The 23,540-nt window shown below is 39.5% G+C and overlaps 1 protein-coding gene across 2 annotated transcripts in view; it reads right to left on the minus strand.

Annotated features, from left to right (window-relative positions):
- Nucleotides 1–258: 258 nt before the first annotated feature.
- nphp4 (nephronophthisis 4) overlaps nucleotides 259–23,540 on the minus strand; it is a 200,754-nt gene continuing 177,472 nt past the window's right edge. For both annotated transcript variants that reach the window (XM_061057571.1, XM_061057569.1), the window contains exons 21-29: nucleotides 20,803–20,992; nucleotides 19,441–19,524; nucleotides 13,963–14,119; nucleotides 13,777–13,847; nucleotides 13,548–13,633; nucleotides 11,711–11,882; nucleotides 9,198–9,377; nucleotides 6,288–6,431; nucleotides 259–1,865 (exon numbers count right to left, since the gene is read on the minus strand). In XM_061057571.1, coding sequence (XP_060913554.1) covers nucleotides 1,725–1,865; nucleotides 6,288–6,431; nucleotides 9,198–9,377; nucleotides 11,711–11,882; nucleotides 13,548–13,633; nucleotides 13,777–13,847; nucleotides 13,963–14,119; nucleotides 19,441–19,524; nucleotides 20,803–20,992 — 1,225 coding nt within the window. In that variant the 3' untranslated portion in view covers nucleotides 259–1,724. The remainder of the gene's footprint in view (nucleotides 1,866–6,287; nucleotides 6,432–9,197; nucleotides 9,378–11,710; nucleotides 11,883–13,547; nucleotides 13,634–13,776; nucleotides 13,848–13,962; nucleotides 14,120–19,440; nucleotides 19,525–20,802; nucleotides 20,993–23,540) is intronic.

Here is a 23,540-nt window from a genome sequence, read left to right on the forward strand (position 1 = left end):
GAGGTTTGAAGACAGGCATATTAGTGTTAGAAAAACACGCTTAAGTGTATTTTGCATAATTTGTCAGCAACGTCTTCTATTAATGGCATAAATATTTTAACTTGTGTTGAATTATACAATAGTTGGTTAAAGCAAGATAAAATAAAGACTGACTGACTATTTAGCCTGATTCAAGGCCATAAGGTGAGCTTGCACAGGTTCAGCCAAACACTGATTTGTGTAAATTTATTCCATGCTGGTTCATGTAATCCATGGAAATACAAAGAGGGATCTTTAATGATTATCGCCTGGTACTATTAAGATACAGTATATACAGCATTTGGATAACAAACACGGTTAAAGCTTAATCTCTAACTATTATTTTTTTTAATTCACAGCATGACTGACTGATCACTGATTGTTTTGTCCTCTGTTCTTGCTCAAAGGTTTCCTTCAGAGCCAATATGAAGAATAGGAAAGATAACAGCAAACAACGACCCTGTCGACATCCATGTGGTACATGATAATAATATAGAGATAAACTTTGAAAGATCAAAGAAGTCAAAGTTTACAGAAACAAATGAATGTGTGAATAGAGCTTGAATATGTATTTCTGTTAGCTGTTAATATGTATACGGAAGAGGAGACAATGAGGTGATCTTTTTATTAGCCTTTTCCTGCTGTAGTGAAGCTTATTTTGCAGCATGCATTCTAATGAGAGACGAGGCGATGAGGGGAGGGGATGGAGTGAGCGTGGGGAGGGGAGGGGGTTCTTATGTAACTTGGCGTTATATAACCCAATGTGCACGGCCTTCTCTCTCTCGCTATCACTCTCTCTCTCTCTGTCTCAGACAGCCAGACACACAGCAGCGAGAGCAGGAAGGAGAGGATGGAGGGGTTTAAAAGGGTGCTGGTGTTAATGAGGGCGATCTGAAGAGGTATGTGCCTCGGTGTAGAGACATACCTCATTACGCCACTGTTTCTAATAATGATGGTGATGAGGATATGTTGTTCGGGATGCAAGGGGACCCAGAGAGCGGACCCCTAACTTGTCTTAGACCCAAACTCAGCCATCAAGTGGCATTCAAGTGGGTGTGCTGGGTAATTAAAGTCCATAAAATGTTATTGCTTTCACCCTCGCCCCCCCTGCGGACATTTCAGAAGAGGAGGACACACGACAATTGGGATTTTGTCTTGACACTGATGTTGCTGCTTTGCTGATTCAAAAAAAAAAAAAAAAAAAACAAGCGAAAAATGTCTAACTTCCAAAAGATTAAAAAAATATATTTTTCTCTGTTTCTCTCCTGCAACCTAATTTCCACTTTTATTCATAAAAAGTTAAGTTTCTGCCTTGCTTTGGTGTATCGCTTGTGTTTGGATGTGTGTTTAGGGATGTTGAGAGAAAGCTGATTTTTCTGCTAATTTTGAATTCAGTGTGTTTGATTCTTGAGATGTGACCCTATTTCAGTGAGACTCAGCAGGCACAAAGCATCCATCATGCAGTCATAAAATACAGAACTTGTACAAGACTGAAAATCTCCACCAACAAAATCTGTGATAAAAAGAGAGTTTATTCTGTCTGACAACTGATATTATACAAAATGACACACACTAAGTAGGACAATTACAGCTCATTTGTACTCATTTGAGTTCATTTCACACTCAGAAAATATATTAAAGAGACGGATCAGTCAGCGTGTTCAGGAAGCCGTTGGTGCTCACTGTCTGATATGAACAGCATCAGTTCACGAGTAGTTGACCTTCACACAGAACGTCTCCTCCGTCTTCTCCTCCAGGTTGTTCACGTACACCAGTATCTCCACTGAACCGGGACTCTGGCTCGGGGCAAATCGTAGTCCGATAGTATAACTCTCTCCTCCGCTGATCTGAACACAGTGAACATATCAAACACACACTTCATTTACATCGGAACCTGATGGCTTCATTACATGATGATATTTTATTGATCCTCCATTCAGTTTAAATTGGGACAGAATAGATATTAACTCTTTTATTTGTGTGTTTGCATGTGTTTATTTCTATTTGGACAGGAGCAACTGGGCCTTTGCTGTCAGAACCCTGTTAGAATTCAGGACCGACTTGACAGTGAAAAGATTTGAAGTATACAAAGATGAGGCTTGTCTGATTCTTCTACTTAAGTCTGTGCTCGGTAAGTGAAATAAAGCCTATTGTTTTATACATTGTTTATGTTTAAATCTTATTGCATACTCAGTGTGTTTGTTCTTAATCATTTTCTTTTATCTAACATCACTTTGTTCCATATGCAAATGAAGTTTATTATAATCATTTTATTTTTATTATAATATTTGTTCAGCGATGTATTGATGTCATCACCTCAGAAAAATGACAATCAAATGTGAATGTGACATGGCCAACCTGCCTCACTCCATATGGTCTGCCTTTTTAGATATAGCCTTTATAGAGCAAACAGGACTGATGGTGCAGAGCCCATGAAAAGGTGGTTCCCTTCTTACCAGGGTAGATTGCCATGGTAACTTAAGTGAACACATAACCTGCTGTGGAGCAGAGCTCAATATGTATGAAACACTGACTGACCAATCAGATCTCTTGATCAAAGACCTCTGTGAGCTGATCGAGAGAGGGGGGAGAGAGAGACAGACAAAACATTTTGTCTCCCCTGTGTGTGTTTTTTAAATATAAAATGTATGATGATTTACAGTTATCATCCTACAGCAGAGACACCAAAGCACTGAAGCCTTTTATGTTTTGGACTTGAATTAAACGTAACTACTTGTCGTTTTCATGTTTTCAAACTTTTTTTTCAAACATTTTTACAAGTCCAGAACCACTCTGTATGTGTATACACATTTCAACATTACAGTTTTGCTCGGAGATTGTGAGATACGACTCCGCCCCTTTTATGTGAACATCATCATAGAAACCCAGGGTTATAGAAACCAAATATCCAAAAGAAATGAGATGTTTAAGAGGTTGGGCTTGCTTCATCGTGTGCCACCTTTGTCAACAAAGAGGCTCGGAGACAAACAACTTAGAAACACAGTGTCAGTTATAAGTCATGCTGTAAAAGTGCTTTGAGGATTCCCTCATATGATACTGAATGGGTTAAAGTTAACCATAATGTGATGTCATCAGTGTTGAGCAGCACACTACCAGGTCATGGTAAATGTGAAGCCTGATTCAAAGGCAACTGGACCTGGTTGAAGATCTTGAAGACGTTTTACCTCTCCTCCGAACGGCTTCTTCACTTCAACTGAAGAAGATCAAGATCTTCATCCAAGTCAAGCTATAAATCTTAAATATGACACATTTTTGTTTTCACTTTTTTATGCATCACATGGCTCGGAAGGAAGAAAAATGAACACCAAGTAAAGGAAAGAAACTGTTATTGATTTATTGAATATTAATTATTCCATGATGAGGGTGTAAAATCATGACAAACTATGACAGGAGGAGGATTACTGATATGTGGTTGTTTGTTTTTAAAATATAACCCTACACTCACTCTTGTTAAACTTTTTTCTTGTCCTTGTTTTCCGCAGTATTTTTATCAGACATATTGTGAAAGCCAGCGATGGATTTATAGGTCAATTTGGGGGATTTATGCTGTAATCTTCCCCCAAAGCCCAGCAATATAGATCTGGACCCCTGACAGCTGATTTTATCAAGGCACGGTAGTTACTTTAAAAAAAAAGAGTCCAGTGTCTTCACATTTGCCTAATGCTGGGGGCACAATAAATTCTTTATAAGACACCCGCAGCCCTGCTGACAAGATGGAAAACACAATGAGCTATTTTTCACTCTCCGTATCTCCTTTTGTCTTATTGATGCAGTGTCTGCTGGACAGCAGCAGGGAGACTCTTGAATAGTTTATGTGGAAACAGACTCCCATTGCATCTCATTCATTTATTAGTTCATTTAAAATGCTGTTTTTCCCGTTTGTTTTTTCCATTTGATCACACCTCAGCAATTGAAAGGCAATGACAACAGTGGCTTCTGTTCTTCCCGTCTATGTGCGAATTGAGCTATTATAGGCACTCAGACTGACAACCTCATAAAACGTCAGCAGTGGTGACTTTGTTATATTCCTTCTGTTTCGTTCTAGGCTAACAAGAGAATCAGTCACTTGTCTAACGGAGGAGTAATAAGCAGTCAACGTGTGAGGTCAATAATCACTGATGTCTTTTACTTTCCTGTCAAGATTACAGGAAAGTCATAAACATTCATCCTCATCCGTTACGCTTGACACTAAAAGTTTATTTTTCCACACAAAATGACTTCTATTCACCTTCAGCGTGCAAGTCAGAACTTTTTTTTCCCTCAGAGTTTAACAGTGTCAGTCTGCAAAGTTCTTCATGGGGGAGCAGCACAGTCGGTGATGATGCAGCATAGCCAAATCATGATTTTAACTGAGAGGAAACCGAACCTGATTCAGAGGCTGATAACAGGCTCAAATGTCAGTGAGAGACACAGTTGAAATAATTCAATTCCAAAATGTCTATTTCCTCGTCACCACCACACTGTACCCTGACTATACTACAGCTCCATCTTCACTCTGTTATAGTTTAAAAGTGCACTGGAATGATGACCTTCAGTAAAAGTATGTCTGCACAGGAGGCATTCCAGACATGTGTTATAAAGGCTGTCCATCTCATGTATGCCTTTGTAACCCTCTGAGTATTGAGAAAACAAAGGTGACCTCTGGTCAATATTGTGCCTGATTGCATGCTGTGTGGACACAGACAGAAGAACGAGCTTCTGTTGCTGCTCTTCAATTGTGCTGCTTACAGAGTGAGTAGAGTTTCAACAAACTTTTAACATTTATTGAAATAAAGTTTTATACAAGTTGATTGTTTTCTTTATGTTTTAAGCAAAGAGTGTAAATATTAATGGATGAAGCCTGAGTGACGTCGCCCATCTGTTACTGCAGGGGGCTCTGGAAGCCCATCGGTGGCGCTCGCCATGCTGGAAATCCTGTCTCAGCCTAATTTCAGTCAACCTAATGACAGGCTGAGAGATGGAGCTGAGGCGGGTTTTAAGCCTCTTGACAAACTGTTACACCGCACCAGCCTGCTGATCAGATCGGCTTCTTATATTGTGAATAACGCTAATCCTTCATAAAATCAAAAGGATGAGTTATCAAAATTCACCCCATGTAGAGTGTGTGCTGATTGAAACATGAGCTTACCAGACCTATTTCTGTTTTTGAACCAGGCTGTAAACATATTTGTAAAAACAGGCTTATTTTAATGGGGTTTGTGTGAGACTTCTGGGGCTCCTGCAGCCAGCCTCAAGTGGACACTTAAAGAACTGCAGGATTTTTCACTTCCGCATTGGCTTCATCTTTCAACACCGGAAGATGCAGCTTGGTTCTAAGACATTATGGAAACATTTTTCTGCTACACTTATGATTAAGAAACTTGAAATACAGATGTGTTACCTTATTTTAATTACTGTACTACAGCAGGGATCCTTATCTCTGTTTTGTATCGTGTTTTCTTACAAAATAATGCATTACATTGGATGTAAATCTTCATCTGGGGGAAGTTACAAGTACATTTACTCAAGTACTGTCAGATTTGAAGTACTAGTAATTTGAGTGCTTCCTTTTAATGCCAATCGACTTGTGCTTGTACCAAAAGATTTCAATATAAAGGTACAGTTTTTAGTACAGTAAAAGTACTTTTATTTTAAGTCTCTCCTGATTGAACTGATAATGTTTCTGATATCATGAAGTGAGAGTGGGGAAAGTAGAACAAGCCAACAGAACCATTTTCTTGCTAACAGTTGTTTGCTTATATGTCCTTTGAGGTTTGTCACATCAAAAACATGCACTTCGGTGTGGAGGAAGCTGCTTCTACATTGGTATCAGCTCGATTAGTGATGTGTGAAAAAGCGATGAAATGCTTCACTTTCCTAATGCTTTATTTTAAATAGGATTTTATAAGCTTGGTAACCTTGGTAACACTGTGATATCTATCAATATGTAGATTGTGTTGTGCAGTATTGAATGCATTTGTGGTTATTTCCAGAATTTTATTGCACACTGGATTAAAAAAAGGTTGAAAGAAAGGATTCCTACCATTCATCATTGACATTCTCAGATTAAAGCTAATGCTTATTATTTACAGGTTTGTAACATCACATGGTACCATTAATCCTGTGAAACTACCTGAGCTGCTGCAGGTCTTGGTTTCCTCCAACAACAAAGAGAAAGTTTAGTCAAGGAGAAATGTTCCCTTTGGTGTTATTCAAAGTATTGATTTTCTGAGAGAAAGAGAACTGCATGACTTCCTGCCTTATCTCACCTGGAACTTATCCTCTTTGAACTGGAGCAGATCGGGATGGTCAGAGCGGAGCAGAAACGTGCGACTGCGTGTGTAAGGGTTGGTGTAGGTGATCTTCCTGGAGCTGCCACGCCCACCACCAACTGGGACACACACTTCAAATGCCTGCGCACACACACAGACACACACACGCACACAAACACACACACACAGACAAAACTGTTCACTGTTGTACTGCTTGTATTGATTGTTGACGTTAACTATTGTTTGAGTGCACTGGGACTTTTGTAAAAACATGTAAGAGTAATGTTTCTATTGATGCTTCTGACCTCCTCCTCCTCCAAATATACAAAAACAGGTGAAGAGAATCCTCTTTTAGATTTTGAACATAGAGAAAGGCTTCCCCTGTCAGCTCTGCTCTTTAGCGTTTTCCATCAAACCCTCAGCACAGTTATTCAGGGATGAACAGGTGAGAAGAAAAATTACGCTTAGGGGAGGGGCTTAGAGCAGAAGATTTGTCCATGTGTTGATGATGTGTAGTTGTAAAGCGATATGAAAAGCTTAATGTATTTCTTCCCAACAGATTTGTCAAAATGTACAAATACATTTAAATAAATAAATAAATTCTAAGTTCATCCACTGCAACCCACCAAAGACAAAGGGGTTAGATCAGTATCATGCTTAATAGAAAACTATAAGGCAGCACAAGTAAGACTGCTTCCACACTGCTGTGAATCTGAATACAAAGAAGAATGGTCTCAAACTTTTATTTTGATAACATGTTACGATCTGTATTGTGAAGTATTTTTCTATCAGTTTAATTCAACAATTTCAAGTTCATCTAAAAATAGGATTTAAGGAGGTTAGGCTTCTGCAGTCCACATGTTTTTGTTAATTTCTCCTGCGGGCATAGCCAGCTGTGTGTGAAAAGGATGAGGTTAGTACTGATATTCAGCTTTGCATGTTGTATGTCACAGTATCAATATGTGTGTGATACTGTAGGTTAATGTGACATTAAGTTTAAAGCGCTTTGAGGGGTCAAAATGCCCTTTTAAAGTGTGTCCCTAGCCTTCTTCGTGCTTCTGCTTCTATCCCATTTTTCACATCCAGCACAGTTTCAGCAGATGGTGGTTCATCATGAGTCTGGTTCTTTACAAGGATTCTGCCTCTTTAAAGGACGTTTTTTTCTTGCCACAGTAAATGTTGATTAGTGCTCATGATGGATTAAGGTTGGGTTTTTGTAACACAACAATGAGTAAGGTCTTTTTACCTGCTTTTTGTAAAGTGTCTTGTGATAACATCTGTTATGAAATAAAGATGAATCGATTGATCGACTAAATAATGATTGAGTTTTTTTTTTATTCTAGGGGAAGGGAGATTGAGAAAACCTGAGATGAAGTGTCTCAAAATGACTAATTTCAGAGCTCCTCCCTGATTGGCCCAAAGAAGACAGGTAACAGGGTTAAAAGTCTGAAGACAGCAGGTTGGATGGTCTACTCTGTATATGTTACTCCTGAGGAGGATACTGTTAGGACATCCAGTTTTCCCTCTGTTATAAACTTTTTTTCCCCTGTTTCTTTGTTAGCAGAAAGCCATTGTTGATACACCTAATGAGTTTTTAAGTTTTTCTTTTGTGGTCAGCCTAAATAAAGCTTACTCCCTTGAGAAATCAAAATCCTGCATGCTTGTCCTTTCTTTCAGCTCACCCTGTCTGCACTCCACAAGTACAAGAATGTGGTTAACAACATTTTATTTTTATTTTTAGCCCTTTATTATAGACAGTGGATAGAATTGGAAACCAGGGACAGAGAGAGTGGTGGAATGACATGCGGGAAAGGAGCAACAGGCCGGACTCGAACCTGGGCTGTCCGCCTGGAGGACCACAACCTGCGGTAATGGGGCACAAGCACCAACCACATGGCCACTGGCAACCCCCACACATTTATTTTTCTTTCATGTTGAAATGCGATATTAAAATGAATGGACAGATTGATTGACATCTGAACAATTAAGAATGAACAATTAAGAATTAAGAACATGAGACCCCTCTCTAGAATATACTTTACTATTCCATCCACCTAGAAACATTCATCAGATAATGTTCATTGAGAATGAAAAAAATAATTTTGACATGTAATTTAATAAAATAAAGGTTTAAAGTGTGCACTTTACAAAGTACTTCAACCAGTTTGGGCCATTCTGTAATCTACTTGCAGTTACAATGTGCCCCCTCACAAGGGGGTCTACTAATCCTACACTGGCACACATTCCCATTATTATCACAAGTATACCTTGAAATGCTTAGGCCACTGTTTATCCAACTGGGCTTTGTGTTTTTCCCTATGCTTCCCTTAAAACAAAGTATATATGGATACAATGTTTTACATGATTGAGGTTAGAAACAATAAAGACATAAAGGTGGATAAGATTGATATCAACTCCACCAACATGACTTGCACATGAGATGAAAAAAACACACAAGTTTGGTAATGTTAGCATCACCTTTGACAGTTTGACTATTTAGAAAGGCTAGCAAGAAGTTATAGAGGGGATTGATGAGTGTAAAGCAGAGTAGAGCTGTGCTTAGCCTTTGATTGACAATAGCCATCAACGGGTTGGGAATGTTCAGCTGACCCAGGAAACCACCAGGATGGTTCAATAGGCGCTGAATGTGACTGAGTCACCAGCAGCTTTGACTGAGAGACCTTTGATGGAGCTGTCCATCATATCAGTGCCCTAAGAAGTGCAAACACATGAGCTGCAGTAAGAACTGTATTTAAAATCATGTTGGCAATGACCATATAACTAAGCCTCACCATTGGAGAATATGGGTTTGATGTGAAATGCTAGTGCTTTAACTGGGGAAATAAATAAATACATTAAAAGTAAAAAAAAATCCTCTTAAAGTATTCCGAACAAAACGACTTATACCTTTGACAGGACAGGCCGATGGACATTCAGACAGAGTAGCCAGGCGGTGATAATTCGCCTCTGCTCCACGTCCACTGCGTTCACATAAAAGAAGCGACTTCCTGCTTGCCATGGCTGCACCTTCACCTGAAGCTCCTGAACTGCTGCTGGAGGCAACAGGAACACACTGTCCGGGTCTACCTAAGGAGAGGGAACGGGAGTCGGCGGTAAATGGATTGAGTTTGGCATGAGAGTGTGAAGATGTTGTTCATTGTGTTGAATGAAAAAGAGACACAAAGAGAGAAAGAAATGGAGGAATTGAGCAAGGGACACAAAGAATTTGATACATTATGGAAAAAAAGCATTTTATAAGAGGTAAAAAGAAGGTGTAGAAAAGGACAGAATTAATATGGAAAAGGTGGTTAACAGAGTCGGGGGAGGGGGGGTGTACAGATTACAGGAGAGAGTGGGTGGGGGAAAGGGTGAGTGAGTTTTGGTGGAAAAGCAAAGAGAGGGGGCAGACAATGAAATGGGAGAAAGTCGAGGCGGAAAAGTGACAGAGAGACAGAAGGATGTGAGAATGAGATTTACTGTGCAGCTCGTTTTCAATCTGTGGAGAAAAAGCAAAGCTATTCTCTGGCGGTGAGCTTTATCCTGTTTTATAAGACTCCTCCGATGCAATCCACAGTGAGCTAACCTGCCGAGAGTCAGATCAAAGCGGCAGCTGATGCATACAGTGAAATCTAAAAAAATAATAATAATAAAAAAAAAAAAACATCTGTCGCTCTTTCAGCCAGTAGCCTATTTCTTCAGAACAGGTTTGGGTTGCAGTGTTTGCACCCATGGTGGCTTTGGCATGGTGACAGTCCATCACTTTTTTTTTTCTTTCTGGGATGTGAGTGGGTAATATTCAATGCCCTTTTATTGCAGCTTTAACTGAGAAGCACTGTCAAAATCTCTCCACTCTTGGACCGGGCTATGAATAAGAAATGATCTCTTTTAACATACAGGGCAATCTGACAGTCCTGGAGACACATTCTCATGTGTTCAGGGTGCACACAACCATTGCTAATTTTTTGTATCGTGTGAAATTCTGTCGCATCTTGATCTGATATGATTGCAGGAAGTAGTGGGGGAACCTAATAAAATGAAATGATAAGATTTTACATTCTCGATAATGACTTGAATTTCAACCTTGGGTTTAAAACAAGACAAAAAAATTGCTGCTCTTTTCATTTATAACTTCTGCTAAGAGAACAATTTACAACAAAACGTATCAGATATCTGGTTTGGAAAAATTGTAGAATACATCATGTATGATCTCCACTGTTTTGATTCAGAGCTAAGTCTCCTTTATGTTGCTTTACATGTTTGTCTCCCAATTAAAAAAGAAGATATCAATAAAGAAAGTAAGGCAAACATGTAGCCTTAGCCACATGGGAGGAAACAGCACAGACACCTTACTGGTATGTTAGATTGTGTTTTATATGTGCGGGGGGTAGTGGAGGATGTACATATGCCACAAACACTGAGTACACCACCCTAAGATCAAAGAGATCACATTTCAACTCAAAGGAAGAGTTATGTAAATAATAATAAATAAGTGCTTTAAATTCTGGATGGCTTTCAAGACGAATCAAGACTCTCTATTAGAAATCATCACGGATGCATAAAAAACAACAACTGATCCTGACTTATATAAATGAGTTTAAGTTGAAAGAAAATTATCCAAGATAAGACTTGATCAAAATAAACCATAAATGTATCAGACCTGATTCATCATGAGGTTGTAATAGGCACACTCAAACACAAAGAGAACACCAACATGAGGTTCCACCCAATTACTCAGCAGCTTACATACAAAATGGCTTCAATACGTGTTGAAGCCATTTCAATGCAGATTAGCTCATGGGTGGAAGATGAAAAGAAAGAAAGAAAAGAAAAACAAGAATCTCCCAGACATGTTTTGGAATATAATTAACTTGGACCTGGCTTGACTTGCCTACCAGGTTAGGCGTTTTTGTCAAAATATATGAAATCAACGGATTTACTAAGACTCTGAATCATTAAACAAAGCAAATGTTCGCAAACCTGCACGTAAAGTTTGATTATGATGTCAGTGATTGTGCTTCCAGGGCATAGACTTCACTTGGGAGGGTCACTAAGCTTTAATAATGTTATAATAATATACTGTATAGAGTTGCCTTCACCTCTGGATATGGTCAGAAAAGAGGTATTCAACATGCCAGGCCAGCATTGAGAGGATCAGAGGAGCTGAGGGACTGCTGAAGACAACCCAGCCCCCAAGAAGAAATATAAATAAAGGAACAGGTAGGATTACATTTCACTGTGATTGTACCTTACATGGAAACATGTGATAAATAAACTAGATTGATTTATTCCACAGGGGCATTGCACAGACTGAAAACATGATTTGAACAATTTTAATCAACACAAACATCAACTTATAATTACTGTGTTTTTAACTGACTCAAAACTGGGCTCAGTGTCGAGTTACTCTTGAAGTTCCGTACCTCAATCTCCTGGGGGTGTGATGAGAAACATTTGACCTTGCGGACAGCCTGCCTCCCCCTCAGCACCAGCGATTGACAGTTTCTCTGGCCAGTCACACAGCTGACATCCACCCGCTCCAGGAAATGCACGTAAATCTGCCAGACCTGGGAGGGTGCTGCCATCCACTTATCACTACAGAAGAAAAACATCATCAGGAACAATTAAGCTGAGGCTCACTGGAGATGCTGCAGACACAGCGTGAGGTCGAAGATGAGTAGGGGGCTGATCTGCTGCTGTGCTAGCATTTTAATAAGCAGCAACATCAGCATCATCATCTTCATCACCATCCTCCTCCTCCTCCACTCACTGCTGACAAGAAGGGGATTCAGTCTCAGTGGCCTTCTGAGTGCTGTGAGTGGGAGGCAATGTACCTCACCTGTCACTTACTCAGCCCTGCTCTGTGGCAACAGCACTCAAGGAGCGTTTGGGGATATTAAGAACAGAATACAAGTGATATGGGTTTTTGAAAGGACAGAGAAAAACGCCAGTATTGGATTGACTGAACCTACAAAGTAAGCTACTGCCTTACAAACATTGACACTGGATCGCATTACATGACACACATACTGAGCACAAAACACCCAGGTCCAATGTGTGTTATCTTTAGATAATGTATGGTGACGACAGGATGAATATTCCCCAGCAACCTGGACAATTTTCTAATAACACACTGAACCCAAAATCCCCACATACTCTGTCAGCGCCACAGATTTGCTCCGCCACGGACCGTGGCACCCGCTGTGTGAACACAATGATTGACTAGAGTGGCAACAAACTACAGTGTAGTGTGTGGCCCTGATGGAACGTGGCACGCACAGAGCATGTGGAAATTGGGGGTTATTGTCAAAAAGATTGTTTTCTTCCAGGAGGACTGGATGATCTCATTGAAAAGCATTTAATGAAGCTGCCTTGTAAAGCCTTTGTGAGCACTTTGTTTAACATGTCAGGGTTAGTTGTAATCTTTCATTGGAAGCAGTTAAAGTGAACCTCCCCCTGTGGAGATTCTACCAACATGCAGAAGTGTTTCATGAGCAGGCACCTGTTTTGTTTGTGTGTTTCCAACTTGCACTAGGATATAATTGTGCACACAGGAGTGTGAGGATGATGCAACCTCACTTCTGCCGACAAAGTAGCAGATTATGACAGGAACATTATTTAAAAAAAAACATGTCCTCGCAAATGTTCTATGCTGAAAAGAGATGCATTCAACACATTAGTCTGGCCTCAAGGATACATATAATGGGCTTTACTGGGAACACTGAAGAGCTAACATTAATGTGTTTACCAGAAACTCCACAGGCTTATTTTGAATAGTGTTTCTATTAGACAAGCAATCCCCAACACACCAGTTATGTAAAATATATGTAACCTTAAAACTTGATGATACCCATTATATCAGAGTCTAATATATATATATTTTTTTTTTTACATGGGTTAGAAATTGGCAATGCGTATAAACAAACCCCCAAATAATATACATAATATTGTATTATCATCATGGAGATAAGTGGATGGATGGATGTTTGACTTCAGGCAGTCAGACCACCAAATCTCCATCTGATAAGTTAATGAATTCAAGCCTGTGTGAACAATTTAATTACTCAAAAAAAAATGCTTATTCAGGTTAGTGTGTGTGTGTGTGTGTGTGTGTGTGTGTGTGTGTGTGTGTGTGTGTGTGTGTGTGTGTGTGTGTGTGTGTGTGTGTGTGTGTGTGTGTGTGTGTGTGTGTGTGTGTGTGTGTGTGTGTGTGTGTGGGGCTTCTATCTTCATCGTGTTTGTCGGGTAGAAAACACTTACGTAAAAACCATCACAAAGAACATTTTTATGTTTGGACTGGGACTCCCAGGCACTTTCAAGTACACATCCTGAGGCTCCCCTGGCACCTGCATCAAAAACAGAGAATTGTAAGATTAAATAAGCAGAAATAAAAGAGATTACACATCAACACTTCAAACGTATAAGGCGTGGTGCTAGTGCAAGCCTTTTAGGTATCAAAAGCGGTTGTTCATTTCCTTCATTCTCTCACCAGCATCCTTGTCTGGCAGATGATATTGGGGTCACTGCAGCGTACTGAAATGTGAGTCCTACCGTCTGGTTCTTCAACCGGACGACCCAATAGGAAGAGAAAGGAGAAGTGGTTTAGTACTGATGGTCTTGATTTCATCTGATGAAATCAAGTGAAAAACTACCGTCAGTAGTCTCCTGTGCTTACCTGTGGGGTCGTGCCATGGTGGCAGACGAATGGCTTTCTTCAGGAAGCAGAGCTCGGGGTGGTAAAGGCGAAAAGTCTGATAGACAACGTGAGGTGTTGGCTCCACGCTCAACTGGAAGATGGCCATTGGTTTGCCATCCTCTGCTTTAAATGTAACCTGTGGAGGGATGGTGAAAAGTCAGCAGTGATCCCAGCAGCATTTACATTTTTATCTGTTGTGTAATGTCTATGTTAATCATTTAACTTGTATTCAACAAACATCAACAACAAAATCTGCCAGATTTAAACCACGAGGGATCAGACAATACCAACATATATATACATCAAACAATACATACTATGTATAAACTAGTGGTTACAAACGTTTGGTTACAACCCTTTAAACGCACAGTATGTAAATTCAGCCACCAGGGGGCTCTTAATCAAAGCAATAACAAAAGATGATGTCAAGGCTAGCGGGGAATCATGGGAGTGATTCTCTCTGCTACTCCCCCCATTCCCTGATGAAAACGAACTCCAAGCTGACCGTAGTCATGACGACAAAACAGACCTGAGGAAGAGAATATGTGCACCGACAATGTAGCTAAGTATTATAATTTACATGACGATTGTATCAGCACATTCAGCAGCAGTACGGTAGCTTTGAGTAGCAGTTCTCCTTATGTAGGAGTCTTTGATATCAGGTGTTTACACAAACATGTCGTTTCTGTCATGGCGGCGCCATGACAAGACACATCCCGTTACAAATATAAAATTACAGATTTCTCTGGCTTTGATAACTGTTGGAAATATTTTAGATTATGTAAGTGCTCAACTAAAGAAAATATATAACAGGTTAAGTCCTTTTTTAATCAATTTAGATATTTCAGTGTAAGCATTGTAATAAAACTCTACACATTGTATATTTAAAAACCTCTTATCACTTAAAACCCCTTACATAAAACAAATGACTTATTCTGCACACAAAGGGAAGCAGTTGAATCAAAAAAGGGCCTGAAGAAGGCAAGTATTCAGCAGGGTATGCAAAAAGCAGAATTTAAAAAGAAGCAAAAACAAACAAAGGTATTTTTGACCCAGAAATAAATAACTCCTTTTTGTTTTTCGAACATTAGATTTGTATTTGGTCCCACAAGAACATCCTGAAAAGAACCATCTCATTTTGAGCCAAACATCAAGCGAGAACACGTGGACTTTTTGTTCAAAACATTCAAAATAACACTGCAGGCCCCAAGACTTCGAGAGCAGAACAATGAAGTTGACTGTTATGGATGTTAACACTTTAACTGCAGTATTTTCATTATATCTTCTCTATATATCTGGGTTTAAACTATTATTAGTTCCTAGATATCAGGCTTAAATTTGGTGAGTACAATCTATCTAGTTTTACACATTGGAATATAGAGTCATATTAAAAGTAATATATGAATGACAATTCCAATATTTTATAAATTTAGATTTTTTGTCAGCAGATCATAGATATCATGAGCTATGCCTTCAATGGCACCATTTCAAATTCCCTTTTATGCAGCTTTCTCTGTAGAGTGTGTGTGTGTGTGTGTGTTGCATCCCTTTATCATAAAAAGCAGGTGAGTAAGTGTTATTTCCAAACCATCCTGTATTATTAGAAATGAAGAGGATACCTATACTCTAATTCCTCGACTCTCTTACAGTAAGTGATACAGATCTGGATTTGCTCTGTGTTTCTTCCTGGGGCACTACAGATCTAATCAACATACACAGCTTCTTTTTTTTTATAAGCAATCTTTTAGAAGTTTTATTGAATAAAATCACCAGAGAGCACGGGGATGATAGAGAAGGCTGTCTTCTAGAACATAAAAGTTGGCATCTTCCCGACTTCTGAAACCCCCACAGACCAGTTGAATGTGCTTTGAAGTTTTGCTGCATTAAAATAGCCCTCAGGATCTGTGCAAATCAACACAAGTGTCTTCACACTATACATAATTTACATAGGGTTACATAGGACAGCTGAGATAAACACATTCTTAAACATATGCAAACATGTTGGAATTGCTAACATTCTCACGCTCCACTTGATTTAAATATGTTACACATAGCTATAATTGATTTCAGATAGTATAGGTCTCATAAAAACTTAATTGCTGGATATGAATTATCAAATAATATTACCTCTGAAATACCAGAATAAGCCATAGACATGCTACAGAACTGAGTTTCCTTTGACAGTTTCATACAACAATGTGCTACAGAGCTATTAAGAGACGCAGGTTAGCAATGTGACCTAAGACATGAATGTCAGCTGATTGGCCAAGCTGCCTACACAACATTTTGGGTCAATTTGGGGTCAGATATTCTGACAACTATGGATGGCTATGAAATGTTCTGTCAATATTCATGGTCTGTAGAGGATAATTCTCTTATTTTGGTGACCTGCTGACCTTATCTCTTATCAATTGTGCATGTCACTGTAAAGTCAGAATTTCCCTTTAATCAAAGATGCCCAGCCACCACCTTAGGACTGTGTCGTCCCCACAACCACCACCGTCCTCATTCATGCACAGCCTGATCTGACCTCCACCTCAGCGGCAAGGAAGTGTGGACAACAGGAACGAGAGGAATACAAAGGAGAAATCCTTCCTGCATGTTATCCCATAATGCTCTTTTGTAAAGTGTCTCGAGATAACACTGACACAACCAAAAATGTCTTTAAGAAGTCATTCATTCCAAGTGCAGTCCTTAATTCTACAACATGACTGATGAGATCTGAACAATGAACTGATTTTTAATGTGTAAACCTAGCTGCTATGTTGTCCGTGTTATTGTTGGTTTGAATGTTTTTTATACTGTGTTATGTATATGGAGAGCCTAAGGCAAATTTCTCCCTCTGGTGGACAATAAAGACTTATTCTATTCTAATTCAAGAGATGTCATAGACGGAATCATGTGGTATTTGCTGTAAATATTCAAAATCAGGCTACAATTTCCACTTGTTCCCAAAAAAGTCTACTGGGCCAGGTTGCCAAGAAATGTACTGAACATATTCATGCTTTGGATGAATAATTTCTCCTTTGGAAATTATACTAACTGTTCTACTGTTTATGTTTGGCTAAAGGGAATCCTTATGTTGAGGTCCACTGATCACGGCAGATTTCTTTCAGATGAATAATCTGATGTGAAATAAATGTAATAAGATAAAAAATGTGGAAAACTGTTTTCAAATGCATTTGTTTGATGAGAAGTTAGCAGTGTAGAACAATCAGGTGTTTTTCACTGTTATTAATGACATACAAGAACAGCTATCGTGACTTTCAGCAGGGTGTTTTGGGGGAACTACCCAGATTTCTGCATAGCCCTCTATTGTGAAATTTAAAAAAAAGAATTGCTAACTTTAACACATAAGCCCCCGTTTCCTGCAAGCAGTCCAGTTCGGTACAGTACGGATTTATTGGTGTTTCCACTCTCACAACGTTAGAGTGGTGCCAAAATAATCATTCCATACGATCCTACGTTTTTGCTACCATTCTGTTGGGGTGCAAAGCTTGCAGATACGACCCTAAAGGGTGAGGGTAGACACACTGCAGTGCGTTGATTAGTCGAAAGAATCATCACTTCCCGTGCTACAGCGGTAATAAAAAAGAGGACAAACACAAAACGTGCCATGTTTTGGGACTTTTGGGCCTGTTGTTCCATTTCATTTCTTACTGCAGGCTCAAATAAACACAGAGATACCTCCACTTTTTAACAGATTTTCTCGCTCATTTAGGAGGGAAGGGGTTAAGACAAGTTGGTGTCTTGCAGCGTGTCCGTACCATCAGCTGAATCCCCCCGGCCTCCCCACACTCAGGGGCGGGATTTACACAGACAGACAGGCATCTTTCTCAGGTTCATATAGATTGGAAGCAATGCTGAGTGCTTCTTAAATCTACATGAAAAGCAAGTTGCAACTTGTTTCTTAATCAAGGTTAATACTATTCTATTAAGAATCAATCGAAAAAGGTAGCCAGCTCTATTTAAGTAACTCGTTTGGCTGACAGCCGGTGCTTATGGAAAGCTCTGTGTGAGTAATGAACTACAGACTGAAGTTTACTTTGTGCATTTAGCAAACTGATTCACAATCTCAGAGTTTGATCCCTGCCAATCAGCAGCTGTCCAAAACATCAATAGGTCAGATTTGTGGGCCCATGCTGACCTGCATGAGTGGCCCATATCTGGCTCTGATGATGTGTGCTGACTGACAGCGGTGCCAGTGCTGGCATCCTGACAGCTCTGCTGTTGGGGCTTGTCAGTTTTAGCGGGACACAGATTTGATCCGGACCCGACCTCTTTGACCTCTTGACAGGATTTTTGCTCTGAGCAGCAGTGCTGACACTGACACACAAATACACACACACATTCTGTATTCAGACACACACAGGCTTGGCAGACTGGCAAATATTTCATCACCCTGTGCAATGGGAGAGCTTCAGGGTACTGTACTCAACACGAACAACAGGATTATTGTGAGCTACTGCGGGTTAGCACATACACCATCTGATATCTTTTTTTAGCAGCATAAATCTGCCAGTAATGTAAGCCTAGATTTAAGCTCACATCTGTAGAGAAAAGGGGCCTAAATTTCAATTTGAAAGGATTCATGAGGAACAGAAGTTAATTTTGCTGACAGCTGTAGCACACAGGGGCTGCTGAGCACATTACGTCAAATAAAGATACAGAGCACATCGACTTATCTCTACACGCGAATAAGCACATTCTCATTGTTGCTCCCTGCTCTAAACTTTCTTACATATTACAAACTGTTGGATAATAGTGTAAAATGGGAAAGTAACTCCCGCATAATGCCATGTGTGCATGGTTCATTTGAAGAAGATTAGCCAGGCGTGTCAGGCTGTCCTCCAATTAGAGATAGTTTAACTTTCCAGCCAGACATTTGCCAGTTGGAGGAGATAAACAATGTTCAGTAAGATAAAAGTAATTTCTAGCATATAATTTTGCTTGACAATCTTGTCTGGCTGGAGTAACTTTTTTGAAATGGTTGACACTTCAAAGCGTTCTTTGTGTCTGAGCTGTGACTGTGTGGGAGTGGAGAGGAGGGACGAGGAGGTGCACCGCCACTCTGCAGACAGTTGTCTGGAAGTGTGTGTGCGTACATTAGAAGTTGTACAAGAGAGGTTAACTCTTCTCAATTCCAATTCAAAAGCTTCTAACTATATCTTTAAGTTAGTTGGCGTTATTTTTGTCTAATCTTCTGAATCCAGCGATCCGTGTATGTATGCTAAGATGTAAAAAAAATGTTACAAATAGATGACATCAAAGCCCTTTTCACGGAAGAAAAAAACATACTGTACATTCACAATGCATCTCAAATCTATAGCTTGCTATAATTCCAGCCTGGAGACAAACAACTGAGGGATTGAGAAGCAGAAGAATAAAGCGGGAGATAAATAAGGTTCAATACACAAAGTATAGCATGAGGCATACAGTTAGAAGCACAGTTTGTACCTTGATAATCTTGGCAGCAACAATATTGGACAGATTCTTCCTTGCCATCCGGGAACCTTTGCCCGTAGGTAGAAAGCTCGGTCCCTGTGAGGATTTGATTAGAGACAGAGCAGTTATCAAAATTGAAGATCATTCAAAAGCAGCATTTGACTGTAGAGAAAACAGAACTTCTGCACATCATGTATGAAATCTGTAAATCATCACAAGATGCATAAAGAGAATCAAAGAGCTTAACCCCCCCCCATCTTGGCTACATAGGATTAGAGCAAAGTGAAAGAGATTTATTGTTTATAATTTCTGGCATCACATTGTCTATCATGTTGCCAATATGTGGGTTCTTTAGAAGAGATCAGTTATAGTAAGCAATCCTCAAGGTGTATAGTTAAAACCAGTGATTTTTGGACCACTCAAGGCCAATACATTTTTATCGATTTTCTTGAAAGGGAATCTATAGGACTGACTTATGTGAAATAATCGTGCACAGTTTACATGCACAGTTAAGTAGAGCGATGGTTATATTTTGATGAAGTCACTTAATTGGACAACTTTCCTTGTACCAGTAAACAAGCACTGAGTACAATAGGTGATGAAATGCCCACCAGCAGTTAGTTACTGCTGGACCTTCTTCCGGTTGGACCCAGTACGTCACATCCAATCAACAAACAAGCTAGCAAGAGGCCAACTGGTTGTATGTCGAACGGTTTAAACATGGACAGCTTGACAGCTCTGTGCATTTCATATGACCCAACATAAACTGTTTCTCCTAGTCGGTCTTCTGTCCATGTGGGGTTCTCACTTTAGCATTCACCATGTTAATACCTCTGTCTTGTTTTCTTTCCAGCCTTTGTCCACGCTTTAATGCTGTTCGACTTACAGGTCAAAGTCGGGAGCAGGAACTGTAGAGCATGCATTGTACTCCTGGGCCAGTTTGGGGCAGATTGAGGCATATAAAGGCAAGAGTAAATCGATCCCCAACCTTATATTTATATTGGTGTGTTAGTTCTGAAGTTGTAGAAATTCGACTTCAGTTGGATAAACATGTAAACATGATTTTCAAAAGTACATTTTTTGTCAGTCACAATGATCCAATTTGTTTTGAATTATCATGTAAATGTACTGACTTTTGTTCATCTAAAGGGAGTGATTTGAATGACCTTTATTTCTTGAAATATGTGAAGACTGCATGTTAACACAATCATTTTGTCAATCTTCCAGTATTACATATGAATGGTGAAATAAATTGGTATTTGTAAAAAGCACAGAATCCTGCAAAAAAACAACAACAACCCAATGCTAAATATGATTGTATAAGACCAGTCCAAACTTTCCACCAGAATCAACCTCTGGCATCCTGTACTGTACCTGAATGGCCATGGTGTGGTCACAGAGAAAGCTCTGGTATTTCAGAGGAATGTGAATGCTCTCTTTTGGCCGGAGGTAAACTCTTGGTCCTGGGGCATCCTCTTCCAAGTGAAACATGTTCTCCTCCAGTGGGGTTGGAGTTTTGGTTAGTGCTTTGAAGTAACCCCACTCCTCTGCGTTAGTGAGAACACTGGATAGAAAGATAAAAGGACATGGGCAAGATGAAAGGACACCCTTCCTCTTTAAGAGTCCATCAAGGATTAGAGTTGGACTTGAAACACAATCAGGGGAAAGGGAAATGTTCTCTTCATCCAGCATAGTAAAAAGATACCAAGTAGAGCAAAATAAATACTAATGTTTATTCTTTACTTTCAGTCTAACCAGAAGTTTGGTGAACAATGTTCACAGTGGCGGCACAGGAAAGGCCATGGGAATGTTGAAATAGTCAAAAATGCAAACCACACGGAAAGAGCTGATTGTTGATCTTTGTGTAAGCTGATGGTGGTGTCAGAAGTTTTAGCACTCTGATGTCTTAGCCTGAATATCTACAGAGAATACTTTTTGGTAAATTGGGATATTTTGCTGCTTGTTTTTGGATGGAATACCCAGCTGACATCACCGTTCTTAAAAGAGCAACAATGTTTGAAGGAATTTATAGTAAATTCTGTATCCCAGAGAACGAATATTACACATTCACAAAGTTAGGTGTCAAGACAGAGAGTTCCAAAAAAAAAAGGGAATGGTTGAATGAATTGATGCATCGGCAGAGATATTCTGACTTTAAACTGTGATCAGTTTTATTGGCCATGAAACAGACTCAAATGAATACTGATGCATCTGTATGACCTACAAAAGCAAACAGAATAAGTTTGAATATTTCTAAATAGTTTTTAATAGTGTTACAACACACACACACACACACACACACACACACACACACACACAGTCACAGTTTCCATCCAGTCAGTGTCTGATGAGGAAACATAGAGCAAATTCCCCAAAGAGCACATGATAACATTTTTAACAATTGTTCGTTGGGCTGAGATTTTTCTTTAGAGACTTCTTCACAGGCATGTTCATAAAATGATCAGCAAAGAGTTGTACAGCATTGACCGCAGGGGCCTCCAAAACTAAAACAAAACTGGAAGTTACACACGGTTTCTTGAAGTTAATAAAGTGGGTCAAGCTCCTCTATCACTGTATACTATGTTCTGCATGAATCAACTGTTTTGTTAGACCTTACCTGCTCGGAAGCACCTTTGTCCTTCAAACCTCATGCCCTCTTTTTGTAACACAGGTAGTCCTTTTTTTTAAATTTGTATTCCCCAAGACCTGAGAGCTGAGAAAATAACCTTGATTACATTATCAGTAGTTTTTAATTGCTTTATAAAGCTTCAGAGCCAGAACCACAGCTGAAATAATTCAACACAATTGTTTTCAGACGCTGTGCAATACTTTCTATAACTAGCAAATTTATCCTCATGGGTATATTGACACTGTTATTAAATACTGGTTAGAGTGACCCAAACAGGGCCAGAGTTTAACCGTGACTTGAAACTGGCTTACAGCCAATGGGAGCTGCAGATTTTGGTCTCAATAGGCTCATAACTTCCAGAATCCCCTTCTACATATTCACCCTGTTTCCCTGAAACAACATTGATAATGGTATTTGAACTATTATAACTCCAGGCGTATATTAAAGGCTTTGTTTAAGTACTGGTTATTTTCAGAACTCGGGCACAGGTCTGATAATCCTTTAATCGCAAAGGATCTGCGTTCATACTGTATGAGTTATCGAAACATTTAATGTCCAGTAAATTTGGTTTGCGTTATCGTCATTTTCTTCACTTGAATTCACTTCTTCCTAACCATATCAGCTGACTTCATTTGTTCCTGACTCTCAGAAGAGATGAGACTGCTGACCGCCTTCTGTACTTTAGAGACCTTATTTTAATAACAACCAAAAATACCAATCTCTGCCCTGAGAGCTTTTATTGTGAAACTTTGCTTGACCTACTTGAAGGTACTTCCGGAGCGCCGCTAGAGTGAAGACGGTATTGATATATTGAAAAGTTTCTATTATTTGAAGATTTTCAATACAGAGGAATGTGTAAAATTAAGTTATCATTGTCTCTAAAGAAATTGAATATGCTGACATTGCAAAAAGCTGATTTTTGTTGTTTTTGATAATACCGGGCAGTTAACTTTAACCTGGGTTAATTATTTAAGGAAAAAAGCGCTATCGCAGTTAATGTCTTTGTTAACAGAATAACAGTTAACAACGTTTTTTTGATTAACTGTGCCCACCTCTGGCTATTTCTGAGGGAACATGATTGATAATATGAAGCAATACTCCTCTTTGAATTGTGTGCATGCGGGAATCGATGGAAAAGGAACCACATAATGGACTCTGCAAGGCATCCAGACAGGCAAACAAAACAACACAATTCCCTTTAGAACTGACAACAGTGCTGACCTTCCATTCTTACAAACCGAGCAATGTTTAAGTATGGTGAATGTTCAACAATCGAAGTGAGCTAATTCCACGGTTGAGCAGTCAACACACAAACGCAGAGCCTTCTTTGACAATTGCGGCTTTCAGGAAGGTGCACAAAGGTCAGTAACCCCATCCCCCTCTTCCCTTCAATCCACTGCAAATGGATTGCCAGGGAGAAAGCAAAGAAACATATAACAGATTATTACAGAGGGAGGTCTTGTTTGCACTACTTCATTTTTAC

This window comes from Labrus mixtus, chromosome 15 (assembly GCF_963584025.1).
Source record: "Labrus mixtus chromosome 15, fLabMix1.1, whole genome shotgun sequence".
NCBI classification, from domain to species: Eukaryota; Metazoa; Chordata; class Actinopteri; order Labriformes; family Labridae; genus Labrus; species Labrus mixtus.